Source organism: Gossypium hirsutum, chromosome A09, assembly GCF_007990345.1.
Source record: "Gossypium hirsutum isolate 1008001.06 chromosome A09, Gossypium_hirsutum_v2.1, whole genome shotgun sequence".
Taxonomy (NCBI): domain Eukaryota; kingdom Viridiplantae; phylum Streptophyta; class Magnoliopsida; order Malvales; family Malvaceae; genus Gossypium; species Gossypium hirsutum.
Window position 1 is genome coordinate 81,371,842 of NC_053432.1, and position 19,616 is coordinate 81,391,457.

Sequence of the window (19,616 nt, forward strand, 5' to 3'; positions counted from 1 at the left end):
TAGAAACTTTCAATTTCTTTCATAGAATCAAGAACTAATGAATTCAACAAATGGACCTAGTTGTAAAAGTCACAAAAACACAAAAATTTCAAGAAATAATCAAGAATAGAACTTACTTGCAGTAAAAATATGATAAACCAGCTTAAGGGAACTCTTCCATGGTGTTTTTTCTGATGAGAATGCAGAAAAATAAAGAGAAATCTAGATAATTCCACTTTAGTCCTAGCTTTATTAAGTAAATTTTGCAATTTTCCAATTTTGCCCTTATTTTCTTGGTGATTTCATGCTCTTGCCGTCCAGCCCAAATAGACCTTGGGTCTATTTGCCTTTTAAACCCTCTTTCTTTTATCATTTAAGCTATTTAATTATTTCTCACAATTTTGTATTTGATACAATTTAGTCCTTTTTGTTCAATTAGCTATCAGTACTTTAAAATTTCTTGACGAAACTTTAATACTAACTTATTAACACTCCATAAATATTTATAAAAATATTTATGGCTCGATTTAAAATTCTCGAGGTATCGATACCTCGTTTTCAATTTTAATTATTTTAATATATATATATTTTTAGTACATTTCACTATTTCAAAATTTTTCCTAACTTCACATTTAACTTATACTCACTAAATTAATAATATTTCCTACTCATTTGTCGGATTTAGTGATCTCGAATCACTGTTCCGACACCACTGAAAATTAAGCTGTTACAGGTCACTTTATAACTTCCCCTCAATTACGAGGTAAATTATAGTATATACTTAACCATATGATTGCTCCGCCAAGATCAATGCCTCCCCTAAAGGCAATGTCATGCCAAATCCAATTGCCTCATTAACTAACAAGCTTTGCCTAGTCGGATAATTTTTACCCATCCATCACATACTCTATGCTTTCATCACATCAAGTCATATCACCAACCTAACAAGGAGACATCGCTTACTTAATAAAGGCCCATCATTTTCCTTGAACTCATGGACACATTCAAACCCAAAGTAGTTGCCCACTACCCTCATAAAAATAAGTGACTCTTCTAATGACTCTCTTTCATCTCTTAATCTCATGAATTACCATTAGACCTGATCATGGGTTGGGTCATTCAACTTGGCCCGAAGGCTCGTCCTAAATGTGGGAGGGTTTGGGCAAAATATAGGCCCAAAAAATGGGCTTTGACAAAAAATAAGGCCCGTTTTAAAAAATGGGCTGGGCCTCGAGTAAGACATTTTTTGCTAGGGCTCGGCCCGAATTCACTAAAGGACAAAAAAAAATCTGACTCTTTTTTTTTGTTTTTGAATGTTATTTTCTTGTTGTTTTCTCCTTATTTTACTATCATTTTACTATTATATTACTACTATTTTATTTTTATTGTTTAGATATTGTTTAAAACTTATTTTATTGTAACAACCTAATTTTCAGTGGTGTGGGAACAGTGATTCGAGATCACTAAATCCGACAAATGAGTAAGAAATATTATTAATTTAGTGAGCATAAATTAAATGTGAAGTTAGGAAAAATTTTGAAATAGTGAATAGTGTACTAAAAATAAATATTAAAATAATTAGAATCGAAAACGAGGTATCGAGACCTCGAGAATTTTAAATCGAGCCATAAATATTTTTATAAATATTTATGGAGTGTTAATATGTTAGTATTAAAGTTTCGTCAAGAAATTTTAAAGTTCTGATAGTTAATTGAACAAAAATGACTAAATTGTATCAAATGCAAAATTGTGGGAAATGATTAAATAACTTAATTGATAAAAGAAAGAGGGTTTAAAAGGAAAATAGACCCAATGTCTATTTGGGCTGGACGGCAAGGGCATGAAATCAGCAAGAAAATAAGGAGAATTAAGGAAAAAATTGGAAAATTTACAAAATTTACTTAATAAAGCTAGGACTAAAGTGGAATAATCTAGATTTCTCTTTATTTTTCTGCATTCTCATCAGAAAAACGCCATGGAAGAGTTCTATTAAGCTGATTTTTCATATTTTTACTTCAATTAAGTTCAATTCTTGATTATTTCTTGAAATTTTTGTGTTTTGTGACTTTTACAACTAGGTCCTATTGTTGAATTCATTAGTTTTTGATTCTATGAAAGAAATTGAAAGTTTCTATACATATGTGCTAGAAGTATATGATGATTTGGCATGGAATTAGAGCTTTAAATTGTTTATATGTTGATTTTATTGTAAGAATTGAATAGAAAGTGAATGTTTGGGACCTATTGTAAAAGATTTTGAAGTTAGAGTTTTATGTGGAAATTCTGAAATTCAATAGTTATGAAATAACTTATAATGTTTAAGAAAAGTATTAATTGATAAAATTATATTAATTGAGGGGTTAATTGAGCAAGGACTGAATTGTATGAATTGTGAAATTTGGGGCAAAATAGAAATCAACATTTTGCACTAAAACTGTTTTGGACAGCATCATTAGTCTAACTTTGAAAAATCACCAAAAATTGTATAAATGGAATTAGAGGATCAATAAAATATGAAATTAAAGATTATTGAGTCTAGTTTCTTATGGAAGAAATAATTTAAGCAATGAAATTGTAAATCATGAGATATAATAAATTTTGTGAGACAAGGTCAGAATGATTTCGGGTTTCCCTATTCTGACTTTGTAAAATCATAAAAAAATTGGATAAAAATAATTAGGGGCTTAAATTTATATGTTTAGAATCCTGAATGAGTCTATTTTCAAGAGAAACAAACGGAAACATCATTCGAATCTTGTACGAGGAGATAATTAATTTTTAGTAAATAAGGGTTGGAACTGTCAGACAGCAGAATAGGGGAGACTTCAATGAATAAACTGTATTAATTGGCCCAACCAAAAATTATTAAAATTTTATGGTAAGAATATATGTGAATCTAGTTTCTGGGAAAATTTATGGATGTTAATTTGGAGTTTTGTAGCTCAAGATAAAAATAATTTAGTGACTATGACACAAATGGACAGCTTGAATATTCACATAAGTAGATAGTGAAAATTATGGATAATGTTACCTACAAGTGTGTTGTTTATTCTAAGGATGTGGATGGAGAGGAGGAGGAGGAGGAAAATATACAAAAATATATGAATGACTCGTGTATAAATTGACCACATGCCCGATTATAATCGATAAGTGTTGAATTAGAAACGATATAATGTTTTATTTGGAATATTTATTATGAAATTATGATTATCGCTATAATACAAAAATCGAACTTGTGAGTTTATATAACTAAATTTAGTGACCATTTGTTAATATTATTAAATTTCAATATTATTTTATGAATGGTGATTAATATTTATGTATGTTAATTGTTGAAAATAAGTAAATTATGTACAAAAGTTATGAAATTGAATTGAGAATTTCGGAGGAACGGAACGCAGGAAATGAGTACAATCTTTCAGTGAAAAAGATGAATTGACGGTAAATTACCCAAGTAAACCGAGATTCAGCATTTGTTGCGAATTCTCGTGTTTGCTTTCTGTTTAGCTCTTACGAGCTTCCGTTAACTCATATGAGTTTCAGTTAACCCTTTTGGGGTTTCAGTTCAGCTCTGATGAGCTTCAGTTAGCCTTCGGGCTTCCGTTTAGTACTTATGTGCTTTAGCTAGATTTCGGGCTTCAGATCACGATGTACTCAAATCCGTAAGCTGTTACTTGAATGGACAAGTTGGTAAGTCGTAAATGTAACATGTGGAAAAAGAAAATGTAAGTAATGTTATCATTATTATTGAGCTCAATTATGTGATTTTATCATTCAGAGATTGTGTTTGACATGATATGTTAGTAAATTATGAGTATGTGAATCAAAGTGACAGAATTTAAACACCTAATGAGGTTGAGCTGATTCACACGAATTTGTCATTTGAAATTGTGATTGACAGGAAGAAACAGTGAATTGCATGCTTATCAATGGTTACACATAATTATCTGAAAAACAAGAAAAATGACGGTTATTGATATATGGAAATGTGAGACATTGATATATGAATGTGGAATATGTTTGATAAATGTGTTCATTCTTAATTATGGAATTATGTACCTCATGTGTGCTATTTGCATAAAAATGATATTTCAAATACTTTGGTGAGTAAAGCTTAAATATGAAATAGTATGAAATCGAGACAAGTTGTTATGAAAATATATTTAAATTATCTGTAAGTGTTTTGTACTCCTCGGTAATGCCTCGTACTTTGTTCCGGCGACAGATACGGGTAGGGGGTGTTACGTTTATTGTTAATTTTGTTATTATTTTAAAGGCATTTGTTATTTTTGTTATTATTTTAGAGGTATTTGCTTGTTAAGTTGCATTTATCTTAGTGTTATTTAAGTCTATATATTTTTTAAAATTTATTTTCAATTTGTTAGAAAATATTTATTTTGATATTTTTAATATTTTTGATGTATTATATATATTTTAAAATTATATAAAAATAATATAAAAATTAATACAGACAGGCTGGGCCCCAATTTTAACATTTTTATCCAGGTCGGGCTTGGGCAAAATTTTAAGCATATTTTTTGGGTCGGGCTCGGGCCTTGTAAATGGGGCTAATTTTTTAATTGAGCCCGGCCCAAACCCGACCCGACCTATAAATACCTCTAATTACCATCTTTTTCATTCTTTTTCCAACAATAATTAGTTAAATACTTTTAATTTACTTAAAATTAAAAATTCATATAATCTACATGAATAAATTCTAAAATATAACACTAAAATTGTTAAAAAAAATGAAGAGTAAAAAAATATTATAAATTGAAAAAGTAAAATTAGTTTAACCTTGTACACTATTTTCCACACGAATAATTATAATTTAATAAATAAATAAATAAATTATGGATGTGTGGAATTTAAATTTAAACTTTATTGAAATCTGAAGTAGTGAAAATCTTTGATAGGAATCTAATCGATGTTACATATGAATGTGGAGTGAAATTGACACTCATATAATACCAAATATATCGTTTTACTACCCGATAAAATTGTCTTATTTTTTTTATACTTAGGACGTTGATCCAATCAAAAGCCACTCATTGCCGTTGGATTATTTTTCCCGTGACTTGATTGATTTGATTTGACTTCTTCCAAGCAATTTCCATTTTATCTTTTATTCATACATGATTGATTATCATTAATTATATTCTTTTTGATGTAATATTTAAAACAATTTATAATTTTTTTAATTTTTAAATAAAAGAATATATTTTAGTGAGCTCAAATTCATACCAATAATATTGTCAATATTAATTGAACTAAGTTAAAGCAAACCAAAATTAAAAGTTAAATGAAATAGAGTACCCTACTGATCCATCCCATTAATAAGATACTGTTAAAATTTTATTTGCAAATAATTTTTCTAAGAATAATATTTTTATAAGAATATACAATAAGGTACTACTTTATAAATTGATGAGGAAATATTAGGTTAACTATTTTGTTTTTGTTTCTAAAATTAGGGTTATTAAAAAATTAGTGTTGAGTAAAATTTACATTACTTTAATAGATTTTTTATTTAGATATTAGACTTGACCAAAATAAATGACAAAAAGCACGTGAATTCTTGGACTTATCACATTTTTTCAACAAAAAGACAAATTTTATTTTGTTTTTTCTTTTGATTCTGATTTTATGCCACCTCTTAATTTAATTTCAGTATTAAAAACCGAATCAACATTAAACATTAAAATGTGTCACTTCTCAAGAAAAAAAAAACAGATTGTCATACATTCGGTAATCAACTATTTAATAAATATATTTTTAAGTGGATCAAATTTTAACTTAATTGACATAATATTGTTATTAATGTTGGAGAATGTGAGTTTAAGTGTACTGAAGCGTATTATCCTCCTATTTATGAGTTGAGTAGGAGTTATGGGTAATTTTAAGTATTGTGTCAAAATAAACAAATATGATAGAACCTATAATGTAAAAATGTTTAAAATTATAGTGTCTTAAAGTTAAAATCATATTATATGTATATTTTTTATATTTTTATATAAATGATAAAAGGTAAAAATACCTTTAAAAAATATGGTAAACTATATCGTCAGTCACTTAATTATGGATAATTTTTTATTTTAATTACTTAACTAAAAAAAGTTATAATTTGATTAATAATGTTTTCAATTTTTTTTTGTCACCCAACCGTTAAGTAGCTAATAGTGATAATTTTTTAATTGGTATAATAATAATTTTAATTTTCATCTTTTATACTTTCTATTAATTGGACCCTACTTTGTAACTAAATAATAGAATTTACTTTATAAAGTACTGATATTTTAATCATTACCCAATTAAATTATTATTTGATTAACTTGTAAAATCAACTCAAGTAATAGCTTAATATACCATATAGATAAACATTAAAGATCAAACATAAAACTAAAAACAAAATAAAATTTTAACTAAACCATCAATCAGTTTTGATATTTCTTTTAAAAATTAAAATATAAATTGTTTGATGTTGAAAGTTATAAAATTATTGAAAGATATAAATAAAATTTATTATTTTTAAATTTATTATTTTGAATAGTACAATATAATTGAATGAAAATGTAATTATTAGGGTAGTCTTGTAATTTCTAGAAATTGTAATTTCACTGACAGTTTAATTGCATCGTAATTCTTTATGTTATGTTTGGTAGTACAAATTGTAATTACATAGGTACATAATTTTTATTTTCAAAAAAATACTAATTATTATAAAAAAATTATATTTTTAATGGTACTATAAAAATATTAGTATGATAAAAATAATTTCTAAACAAATAAAAAAAATTAAAATAAAATAATCATATGTATTATATTAATTTAGAAAAGTAGTTGATAGTACAATTACTGAAAAAAATATTATATGTAATTTTATTTAATTGTTCTAATTCAATTATTCCTAGTTTAATATTCAACATATGTCCCTTATCATCATTTGTTGGTCTTTGATTGAGTTCATTATCATCTTAATTTGCAACATTAAGATTATCAAGCTCCCCTTCTTCTATGTACTTTTCGAAGTATGGATCATCTCAGTTTCACTTATAATTAAAGTAACGAAATATGCAACATGCTAATATGATTCAACATTTTTTTTGCTTATGTTATACTAAGGTGGTAGTGTTAACATGAAATTTTTTTTATAACAACAAATGTTTTTTGAACCACATTTTAAAGCCTTGAATGTTTTAAATTAAAGAGTTCGCGAGCTGTCTATTGTGCTTGTGTCTAGCCCCATTCTTTCAAACGATATATTTGTATAATTAACATCGACCTTATAATATTTGACTTCACAATCTAAATAGCTTGTAGCTTTAATTATAAAAACTTAATTTGGATAAAATTTTATACTAAATTATATTTCTTATTATAATACATAGGTTTAGTAAAAAAATAATATAAAATTTATAATAGATAATCTTTACAAAAACAGTTCTATAAATTGTCAAAACTTTCATAACAATTCTTATAGATAATATAATTTTTTACAATAACTTTAGAAAGCTACTTTATGGATATAAGTTATGATTAAAAAACTATAAAAGTTTTTTCTATAAATAAATATATTATTTTTATAATAATAGCACAGATATATAAATAAGTTATATTCATACTTCTTGGATATAACTTTTTATAAATAAATACATTTTAATACTTTTATAACATCTAGATTATTTTTTCATAATAAATTTTTTGTCATAATTTTAAATTTTTTTTAGGATTTAAATAATATTTTTATTATAATTTTATAAAATACATATTATATTTATAATATAATATTTTTTTGCCATAACAATCCCAAATACTCATACATATTCATGCTCGTAATATAACTTTAATAACTTGTATAAAAATAATTTTTTAAAATAGTAATTTGTTTGACTGTTGAGTTGACTCGTGATATCAACTCAATCACACACTTAAATAACAACATAGAAGTATATATATACAAACAATATGAAAGAACGAATTTGTGTAATAATATGAAAATGTATAAAAATATTAAAATAAAATTCTGATTAAAGTGGTGAAAAAAATATTTTATAAATACGGATAACATAAATTCAAATCTCAATATTTATAATAATTATTTTTTTAATAAAAGGAAGATAAAAATATTATCGTAATAATATAATTTATTTAAAATATATATTTAATGAAAATTGATATCAGATTATTTTATAATACCAAATGCAATCATACACTTAAATAATAATCGATAATATGAATTCAATCAAAGAATAATATATTTCACAAAAATCAATTAAAAAACAAGATTGCATTGGAAACTGATTGGGGATGGGACTTTATGGACGGTGGTCTGATGGCGGAGTACAACCCAATTATAATATTTTTTATAAATTAATATAAAATTTAAAATTTAAAAAACTTAAATTAGTGTAAAAAAAAATTAAATACAATTAAGAAAAGTATATAAAAGAGAGACAAGAATAAGGACAAAAAAGAGAAATCTTGTGAACCCAAATTCCCCCCACACCCACTGCTAAGGCTAAGGCTAAATGCAATCCGTGAGCTTAGCTTGGATCTTGTGAACACTGCCCACGTTGCTTTGGGCCCCCCCACCTTCTATTTTATTTTTTAAAACAATATATTTTGAGATAAATAAATAAAAAAAATTGTGTAAATGTTAATATATATATAGTCACATTTTTTTATTAAAATTTTAAATTTTAAATAAAAATTATAATATATTAATAATATTAATTTATAAGATTATTTTTATTTAATAAAAAACATATAAAATTTGTATCTTAACTAAAATTAATAATGTTTAGAAATAAAATTAAGTTTACTAAAATTTAAGATAATAGACTGTTATAGAAAATTAGTTTAGTAAATAGTTATTATTATAACGGATAAAAATAAAATATAAAAAAATATTCTTTACAATAAACTTCACTATTATAATGAAATATTGTTATAAAAAAAAGTTAATGATATATGAGAATAGAAAAATAGGACATAAAAGGAATATAAGAATTTGGTGCGGAAAAAAACTCATGTAAAAATATATTTATTAAAAATAATATAAGAAACAAATAAAGAAGTTTTGTGTGTTTTTATTGATTTTATATCAAAAGATAAAATATTTTTATAATATAATTTACTTTACAAAATTGTTATTTTAATTATTTTTAATTGAATAAGTGATAAATAAATCGTAAAAGAAAATCGGTATAATTCTAAATTGTAACTGTCAATGTCATGTCATTTTTTTTCCTATGATTGATGAATCAGAAATTAAAATAAAAATTGTGAAATCAATAATTGCTAATAATTCAAAGAAAATAATGTGTAATTATTATTATTAATTTGTTGAATGAAAAAATAATTGAGAAAATGAAAGGCAAAAAAGGAAAGAGAAGCGTGGATGAAAATGGCATTAAAAAAAGAGAGGAGAATCTGACAGATAAGAGTTTTTAACTTTAAGCTTAGGGACAAATGGAAAATGGGTTCGATGGATGTCGTGTTGGAAAATCTGCAATGTTTCGACCACTTGTTTTTGCTTTGTCTCATCACTTCACGCTCTCCTTAGTAACGTAACACTCCCTTTCATTGATTTTAAGACATAGTAAGTGAGCAATTTGAAATTGTTGTAAAAGGCTAAGAATTTAGATTTTTGAATATTTTTATTAAAATATTAACTATAAAAAAATATAAAATCATTTTAGTTTTATATTGATTTAAGTGGAATATTTATATTAAAAAAGAAAATTCCGTTTGTAGTAAGAAAAATAACTGAAATTCAAAACTTTAAATTTATCACAAAGGTTAAAGTGTGTCCTTTATTTTCTGAGCATTTAGAATGTAGTCTTATTTTTATTTTAAGGATTATAGTTCTTTTACTTTTCAAATTTAAAAATATAAATATGATCGTTAAAGCAAGTAAAATTCTTCTATTAATTTAAGGTTCATTACAATATTTTTTTTTATTATTACATAGCTAGTAAGTGAATTTTTTTTTTCAAAAGATCAAATCATTAAATTTAACATAAATAGTTTAATAGTATCAATAAGTGGACCTAAAATTTGAAATTTGAAAAGCAGGACAAAATTTGTAGAAATAAAATAAAGGGCTAAATTTCTAATTTAAAAAGAATATAAGGACTTGAAGCCTAATTTAACCTAGGTGATTCCATGCCTTGGTTGAGAACAAAATTGAAACTCTTCAATATCTTTTCTTGCATCTTTAATAAAATATTGAAATTTGAAAAGTTAGATAAAATTTATGATAATAAGATAGAGAATTAAATTTCAAATTTATGAAAAATATAAGGATTTAAAGATATTTTAACTTAGAAAAAAAACATATTTTAAGGGTGTGGGTAATAAAATTGAAACTCTTCAAAATCTTGACTGCAATTTTGTTTAATTATTACATGCAGTCATTGTATTTCTTTTGAAAACTTTTGAAATTTAATAACTCTGTTGTTTTAGAAATTTATCTATTTAAAAATTAATAAAATTCATCAAAGTTCAATATTAAAAAGTCTGGGTTTAAAAATTAAAATTCAATTAATAAAACATATTCAAAGAGTATTGTTGGTTGGGTTTTAATTTTTAAATCAAATTAAAAATGAGGGACTAAATATTAAAAATACAAAGCACAAGGATTGGTTATAGCATTAAACCATTATAGGACGACATGACAGTAAAATTGATATTCGAGCTCCAAAATTAAGAATGTCAGTATATTGAATTCATATTCACTTCGATTCACTGTTTTCTCGATTTCTCAAGTTTTTATTTTATTTTTATAAGAAAGAATCCTCATCTCAAAACTGGAAAAAGAACTCTCGTGAGTACAGTACTATCACTGACCCAAAAAACCTGCATTTCTTTAGCAAAAAACTATGAACGAACACATTGTTTTTGAGCACTGAAAACGCTTAATTTCAAGGGTGGGGTTTCAAAAAGAAGATGAGAACAATGGGGATGTTAACGAAGGGTTCTCTTCAATTTCTGATTTGCTTGCTTCTTTGCATGGATTACTATTATTGCATGGGAGATGATGAATCTTCTTCCGTTCAACTCAACGATGATGTACTTGGCTTGATAGTGTTCAAATCAGATATCAAAGACCCTTCATCTTATCTTGAATCCTGGAATGAAGATGATAACTCGCCTTGTTCATGGCGGTTCATCAAATGCAACCCAAACAACGGTCGTGTCTCAGAGGTATCTCTTGATGGGTTAGGATTATCGGGAAAGATCGGCAAAGGGCTACAAAAGTTGATGTATTTGAAGGTATTATCACTGTCTCGTAACGATTTCAGTGGGACAATCGGTCGGGCATTTGGTGTGCTTAACAGTCTTGAAAGGCTTGATCTTAGTTATAATAATCTTTCTGGGTCAATTCCTAGCACTTTTGTTAACATGAATTCGATTAGATTCCTCGATCTTTCCGGGAATTCTCTTTCGGGTTCAATCCCTGAAGAACTCTTTCAAACTTGTTCTTCACTTAGATTCCTTTCTTTATCTGAGAATTCATTTGATGGCCAATTACCGAGCACATTGTCTAAATGTTCATATTTGAATTATCTTAATCTTTCCAAAAACCATTTCTCTGGTAACATAGATTTTGTTTCTGGGATTTGGTCGATGTATCGGCTTCGAGCTTTGGATCTGTCTTACAATTCATTTTCTGGGTCAGTTCCAGAAGGTGTTTTAGCATTGCATTACTTAAAAAAGCTCCATTTACAATTCAATGGCTTCTCAGGACCAATGCCTGCAGATATTGGACTATGTCCTCATCTAGATTCATTGGATTTCAGCCATAATCTTTTCAATGGACCACTTCCAGATTCTCTTCAGAGACTAAATTTATTGGTTTTCTTCAGTTTATCAAATAACATGTTCACCAGTGAGTTTCCTCCATGGATTAGTAGCTTAAGCAGCTTGGACCACTTGGATTTCTCAAGCAATAGTTTAACAGGTAGCTTGCCATCATCAACTGGTAATCTCAAAACTTTAAAATATTTGAGATTGTCAAATAATAAGCTCGTTGGTAGCATACCAGCTGGTTTATTTGATCTGGGATTGGAAGATATGGATCTTTCTGATAATCGGTTAAATGGTTCGATCCCGAGAGGTTCAAGTAGTCTTTTCGAGTCTCTTCGAAACCTGGATCTGTCTAGAAACAATCTTGAAGGTACAATTCCTGCAGAAATGGGGCTTTTTGCTAACCTGAGGTACTTGAACTTATCTTGGAACAAGCTTGAATCAAGGATACCACCAGAACTCGGGTTGTTTCCGAACCTGACCGTGTTAGATCTTCGAAACAATGCTTTATCCGGTGATGTTGCAGGGGATATATGTGAATCTGGGACCTTGGTTATTCTTCAATTAGATGGGAACTCATTGACTGGGCCGATTCCGGACGAGATCGGCAACTGTTCGTCATTGTACTCACTGTAAGTTCTCATTAATCCATTTTTGTTTTATCATGATGTAAGCTATGATTTCTTGGACTAATGATTATGCGAAACTGTATCTTGTTTTGTAGGACATTATCTCACAACAATCTAACCGGTTCAATCCCGAAATCGATTTCAAAGTTGACCGAGCTTAAGATTCTCAAACTCGAATTCAACGAACTAAGTGGAGAAATTCCAAAAGAGCTCGGGTTGTTGGAAAATCTTCTTGCTGTGAATGTATCATACAATCAACTTATAGGTAGGCTTCCTGTGGGAGGCATATTTCCAAGCTTGGATCAAAGTGCTTTGCAGGGAAATTTGGGGATTTGTTCGCCATTGTTGAAAGGACCATGTAAGTTGAATGTGCCGAAACCTTTAGTTCTCGATCCGGATGCGTATAAGGGTCGAATGGGTGATCATAGGCGACGAAACGAATCTGCAAACCCGATAAGATTCCATCATCGTAACTCCCTTAGTGTTTCTGCCATTATCGCAATTTCAGCAGCTGTTCTGATTGTATGCGGGGTGATAATTATCAGCCTCTTAAACATTTCAGTTCGAAGGCGACTCGAATTTGTGGAGACAACACTGGAAAGCATGTGTTCAAGTTCAACAAGATCCGGAAGTCCAACAGCAGGCAAGCTCATTTTGTTCGATTCAAAGCTATCGACTAACGGGATTGGCAACCCCGAAATCCTCCTCAACAAAGCTGCAGAGATCGGTGAAGGAGTATTCGGAACCGTTTACAAGGTCCCATTGAATCCTCAAGGAAGATTCGTAGCAATCAAAAAGCTGGTGATATCGAACATGATTCAGTATCCAGAAGACTTCGATCGAGAAGTTCGAGTTCTTGGAAAAGCAAGGCACCCGAATTTGATATCACTGGAAGGATACTATTGGACACCTCAATCTCAACTTCTGATAACAGAGTATGCAACTAATGGAGACTTGCAAACAAAACTCCATGAAAGACCAGCTTCAGCCCCACCACTTTCGTGGTCCAACCGCTTCAAGATAATCCTTGGAACAGCTAAAGGATTGGCTCACTTGCACCACTCATTCAGGCCACCAATAATCCATTACAACATAAAACCAAGTAACATCCTCCTCGACGAGAACTACAATCCGAAGATTTCGGATTTCGGATTAGCAAGGCTTTTAACGAAGCTCGAAAATCATGTGATCAGCAACAGGTTTCAGAGTGCACTAGGATACGTAGCACCAGAGCTAGCATGTCAAAACTTAAGGGTCAATGAGAAATGTGATGTATTCGGTTTCGGGATGTTAATCTTGGAGCTTGTGACTGGACGAAGGCCGGTTGAGTATGGGGAAGATAATGTCGTGATACTGAGTGATCATGTTCGAGTTTCCGTCGAGCAAGGGAATGTGTTGGATTGTGTTGATCTAAGTATGGGTGATTATCCAGAAGATGAGGTGTTTCCAGTGCTGAAATTAGCACTGGTTTGTACTTCTCAAATACCTTCAAGCAGGCCTTCAATGGCGGAAGTGGTTCAAATACTTCAAGTTATCAAAACCCCGGTTCCACAAAGAATGGAACCATTGTGAAAAAAAAAAAAGCTATTTCTTTTTCCTTTTTTTTTTTATCTGTTATTGGAAATTTTCTTTTACTTTTACTAATTTCTCCATTAATGTTAGTGGTTACTGATCACTCTAAAATGATAACTTCAAGCGATTTTCAGTTCACTTATGCATTACTGAGTACTAATTTCTCCTTTAATAATAGACTTAATAAAATTTTAAACACGTCATATTTTTGGTTTTTTTTTTTCTATCAAAATTATGCAAATATACAAAACACAAATTAGTAGATATTCCAAACCAAATATATAAATATTAAACATGTTATATCATATTAATTTCATCTTTATCAAATGTATCTTTTATTCTTGATTATGACATACGCACAAATAGAATTATATACCAAATATATTTATAAAAAATTAATATCAATATTTGATTAGATGAAAAAATATATATGTTAAAAGGTGTAAGTTTAAGTTCAAATTTTATTATGTATATATTTTACTATTTTTTTATATAAAATAACAAAAATATCCTTATACGTCATCAGTCATGTACCATCTATTATCTAATAATAATAAAACAATACATTATCGCTCATGTAAATAAAAATTTTTTGAAAGACATAAAAGTAAAAACTATTAACTTTATTTAAATATAATTAAATATTATTATAATTATTTGTTTCAGTTTCATGTATTGAATTTCAAATTTAATGTTTTTCTATTTATATATTTTTAACAATTATAAACAATATTCTTTTAAAAAAAATTAAGGTATTTCTATTTGTTTTTTAAACCTTTAAATGAATCATCTTAACTGATAGTGTATGACACTCATAGGGCATCAGCTCTCTTAAAATTTTTGAATTAATCTCACAAAAACTTCAATTAGACACATAATTCTTTCTTTAAAAAAATTCATTAAACTCCTAAAATCATCAAACATCTACAAGTTTAAGTATTTTTAACATTATCCAACTAAATCAATGCGACTTAAAAATATTTTCACCACAACAAAACTAAATTAATACCCGACTAACTGATAACACTAACGATGATTGTTGATTCTGAAATTGCAAAATTCTCGATTCTAAATATATGGTTATATAAATTCTTAAGCACCACTTAGAAAAGCAAAGTGGAAATCCTACCTTTTTTTTTCTTAAATCAACATGACATCGACGACTTCAATTTTTCATTTTAAAAATACCACAATCTAATTTAACAAAATTCTTTTGCGAATGTTCTCAATTTAACATTAACTATAAATTCAAAGAGGGACTAAATTCCTAAAATTAAAAATAAACTCAATTTCAAATATGCAAAGAAAATAATAAAACTTATATTCATATATTTAGTGAAATCCAACGAAAAATGTCATTTAATATTCAAATGGCATACTAAGATTTAATGCGAGCAGATGATCAGACTTACATATTAAATGTAAAACATTAACAGCATGGGAAAAATTTTCAATCACCTTCATCTTCAAATAAAAATCACAACTAACCATAAATTATAATTCTACTCAGAAATTGCAAAAATTTTCAGCTAATCTAGACAATGCATCATTTATACCTGCAAAAAATTGCAGACGACATTGCGAGTTTCAGTTATCGTGCAATGATTTCATTAAATACAATCTGTTGAAGCTCTGCCCAGAAACCCTGCAAAATGATTTTAACACCGTTAGATGAAGATTGGTCAAGGAAAGGCATGGTTTTCAATTATGTTGCACTGTGCATTGATTCCGGTCTAAAAGGAAGAAACTACTAGTGAAACAAAACAAAACAAAAAAAAATAAAATCAGAGAAATAGGTTGAAAGGGTACATTATAACCACTACTAGACTTCAAAATGTCAACCTGCAGGAGATGTTATGTCAGTCAGGTTATCCTAAAAATTAATTGTTAGATCAAAAAGAGACATACCCGTTGATTTGGTTGCAGTAATTTGCGATTTGATTTGTTATGAGGAAGCTCTCCAACCGTGATGGCTCAGGGATTGGCTTGAAGATGGGATTTGAAGGGTCCTCCTCAGGCAAAGGATCCTCCCCGGCAGCTTTTCGTTGCATGTTATCAGCCCTACAGTTATGAAAGAGACGAAATACATAAAATTAGGTGAATTAAGGGAACAAAAGCACAATATGAAGCATTTTCATAAAACAAAATCTGTTTATCCAAGTAAAAGAGAAGGCAGCTTGAAACTTTTAACTTCCACTGGAAAACAATTTTCTTTTTCCTTTTCCCTCTCTTCCCAGAAAAATCATTCATAAGTTAACAGATGGAATCCATTTAAATAATATGGATAACTCAAGCTATGTTACTCAGACTAGGGTGTAAATGTGGATACAGGTATGTGTTCTATCACAGGTATCTTAAGCTATTTTCTAGGTTTTCCATACATTTGGAGGGTCCTTGAAGGGCACTTCAAGGAAAATGAAGAGTTGAGTGACAAAGAGATCAAGTATCCTACCTTCTTTTCTGAAGCCATGCCTGTTGCTGGGCTTGTTGACGTGACAGGCTCCTGTAGTAAAATTGGAACTGCAAAAAGGGAAATAGAGAAATGCTATTTATGTTGAACATAAAATTAACAGAAATGACACCGGAGTAATATTGGAGAAACAAGAATACATACCTTCTGCTGTTCCACTGACAAATCATCCATGCATTCAATCAAAAATTCCATATTCCTCTCCATATATGGATTGCTTGACAATTGCAGACGGTCATAATCACACTAAAGTGAAAAATTATAGTTAGAAGACAAATTTCACAGATACAAGATCTTTTACTGTGGTACAACTAAAATTTATTTAATCAACATTATATATTGCACCTGTGTAACTGGTGTGTCAGATTCCAGCTCAGTCATAAAGGCACTGATAAGGGCAGAATTTGAGACTTTGATCTGTTATTACAAAAGTATCACAAAATTAACATGAAAGTGGGAACAATTATCGTTTCTATTGCAAATAAACTAACTTATCAGTAACATTCCAACTACTACAGGATAAAAATCATGACAAATCCTCAATATTGAGTGAATCTGGTTAGAGTTCTGGATTGGGTCAATTTGGGTTTTAAAAATCCGAAGTCATTTCTGTTCAGTTAATTCCAGGTTCAGATAGTCTCAGGTTTGGTCGTTTTTGGTTTGGGTCATTTATGTTTTTTGGGTCAGCAGTTTCGGGTTCTTTTCGTTTCAAATTGGGGCAGTATTGGCTTTGGATTGTTGACTCCCTAAAATCAAATAGGATTCGGATCAGATATGGGTTTGGGTTCAGGTTGATTGGATCAGATTTTCGTGTTCTTAATCTTGTTGGTTTATTTTCATCTCACATTCTAACACTGCTGAAATAGTTGGCCATTCATCATATGAGAACAATTATCATGATGCTTCACTTGTTTGAATTAGGTGCAGTATGATCAAAGGATAATGCAGTCTCTATGATTGATTACATTACTTAATAAAAATAGTAAACAGTCAAAGCAGTAGAAGCTTACAGGAATTTCCTCGAAAATGTCCATCCATGACAAGTTTTTCTCCCTCAGCCTATAACAGCAAAAGAGACCATCAATATGAGATCACATGATATTCATATTCATAATTTTTTGACAGAAAGGAGAAACCATACTTTTCTCCAGTAAAGCTATTAGCTCGGTAAAGTTCCATAAAAGAATCAGATAGCTTCAAAGCCTTAAGAGCCAAGACACCTTGATTAGACCTCGAAGGATCGTAGATAATGCATACACACCTCCTTATATTCTCCTGCACAGTTTACCAATTAAGCAGAAAAAAAAAAACAACTAAACTTTGATGCGTAAATTTGAATGTAAAGGCACAAAAAGTTGTCAGTCCAAACAAACAGATATAGAACCCTTTTTATATTAGGTTTTATTTTTCTTTATCATCCATAGAATGGTGAGAGATCTCGTGTTCATCATTAGAAACAGGCTTATATGCAATTCAGGAGATTCACAATAGAATTGCCACCAAAGTTAAAAAATGTTTCCTCTACCTGATAATTCATAAAAGTCTCAATGAGCTCAACTGTTTGATATGAACCCAAAATCGTTGATTGGTACCTGAAAATATGCAAGGGAAAGACAACTGCATTAAACAAAAGTACAGAGTATACAATTTTACCATTAACTAAAGTACAAATCATTAGAATAAATATAACTATTAACAACATATGCATACAGCAAGAATGGTATCACCATCCGCTATTAACCAAACCGAACCGACATCATAAATAGCATTATGATTCATAATTCCTTAAGTATCTAAGACAACATCCATCAAGAACTACAGAATGCTAGCTAGCAAAAAAGACAAGACATTACCATCCAACAGTGTTGTTATCAACATTAACCTCCCTTAGACATCTCATCATCTCAAGCTGATAATTAGCTCCATCAGCTTCAATCTCCTCATCTTCCTCGCGGATCTGTACCAATGATTAGAACATAAAAAAAAACATTCTAATTCAAAATAGAAAACATGAAAACAGAATAATAATAATAATAAGGAGATTTGCGGAATTACCGGGAAAGGGAAACAGTTAGTAACTTCAAGAACAATGCCAACATCTAATCCAAGAAGTTGGCCGGTAACCAGAGCAGGTGAAAATTCCTTGCAGTGCTTGATTATTTTCAATATCACCTAAAAATTTTCAAATTTCATTGATAAGGACGTATAAATCAAAATTATTATTATATATATAGAAGAGAATAAAAGAGGAATACCAGGCCTTCGATCTGGACAACTCTGAGAGGAGAAACAACCTCTTCAGTAGCTGCAACTTGAAGGAAAGACTTCGCCATTGAATTCGCCATTGTTGAATGTCGTTTTTGAGAAGGCTCTGTTAGGAAAATAAGGGGAAAACAACAACAACAACAATAGCAGGGAGGAGAAACCCTAGAAGTTGCTTTGTTTTCACTTTTATTTTATTAAAAATTTACTCTGTTGGGCTTTTTGGAGTTTGGGTTTGTTTTTGGTGTTTAAGTTCATCAACACTTCAACCGCATCTTTAATTTTTTATATATATAATTTTAAATTAATTATAAATTAGTATGATTTTGGGAGTTAATTATTTTTGGGTTAAATTATAAAGTTAAAATTTAAATGTTGCAATTTGTTTTAAGTTTCTCTATTTTTCATATATTTAAAATTTAGTTTCCATAATTTTATATTCAATAATTTAGTACGTCAAGTTTTCAAACTTAAGAATTTAGGGCTAGTTGGTACTGAAATTCTTCTATTAAAATTATTGGTATAAAAATTTAAAATTAAAAAAATATTCACTTGATAGTCATGTAATAAAAAAATGACATCGTACTAGATCTAAATTTAATAGAGAATTTAAACAATATTAATAATTCTTAAAATTCAAGTCAATATTTTAATTAAAAAAAACTAGAATAAAGTATTTAGACTAATTAATAAGTAGTGATAATATAAATGTAAATCATGTAAAAAGGTAAAGTATAAATATTAAATCTCAAATTTGAACGTAATATAATAATTGAAATTAAAATTTAACCATTTTTATATATAGTACAAATATAGAGGGATTAGATTTGAAACTTAACCTTCATGTTAGTAATGTGAAAGAGAAAAAACTATAGACACTTTAGGCCTTCCTT

At 28.7% G+C, this 19,616-nt stretch overlaps 2 protein-coding genes across 2 annotated transcripts; one reads left to right on the forward strand and one right to left on the reverse strand.

Annotated features, from left to right (window-relative positions):
* Positions 1-10,676: 10,676 nt before the first annotated feature.
* On the forward strand, positions 10,677-14,129 carry LOC121206292 (probably inactive leucine-rich repeat receptor-like protein kinase At3g28040). The gene is made up of 2 exons (XM_041077159.1): positions 10,677-12,422; positions 12,515-14,129. Exons 1-2 carry the CDS (start codon positions 10,930-10,932, stop codon positions 13,989-13,991), a joined length of 2,970 nt encoding a protein of 989 aa, XP_040933093.1. The 5' UTR covers positions 10,677-10,929; the 3' UTR covers positions 13,992-14,129.
* Positions 14,130-15,300: 1,171 nt separating this feature from the next.
* Positions 15,301-18,985, reverse strand: LOC107890527 (eukaryotic translation initiation factor 3 subunit H). Its single transcript, XM_016814996.2, has 11 exons — positions 18,717-18,985; positions 18,517-18,633; positions 18,315-18,418; positions 17,987-18,053; positions 17,603-17,736; positions 17,472-17,520; positions 16,807-16,878; positions 16,606-16,707; positions 16,444-16,511; positions 15,900-16,052; positions 15,301-15,636 (listed from the first exon to the last, which is right to left on the reverse strand). The coding sequence occupies exons 1-11, from the start codon at positions 18,804-18,806 to the stop codon at positions 15,579-15,581; spliced, it is 1,014 nt and encodes a 337-aa protein (XP_016670485.2). The 5' UTR covers positions 18,807-18,985; the 3' UTR covers positions 15,301-15,578.
* Between the last annotated feature and the right edge of the window lie 631 nt (positions 18,986-19,616).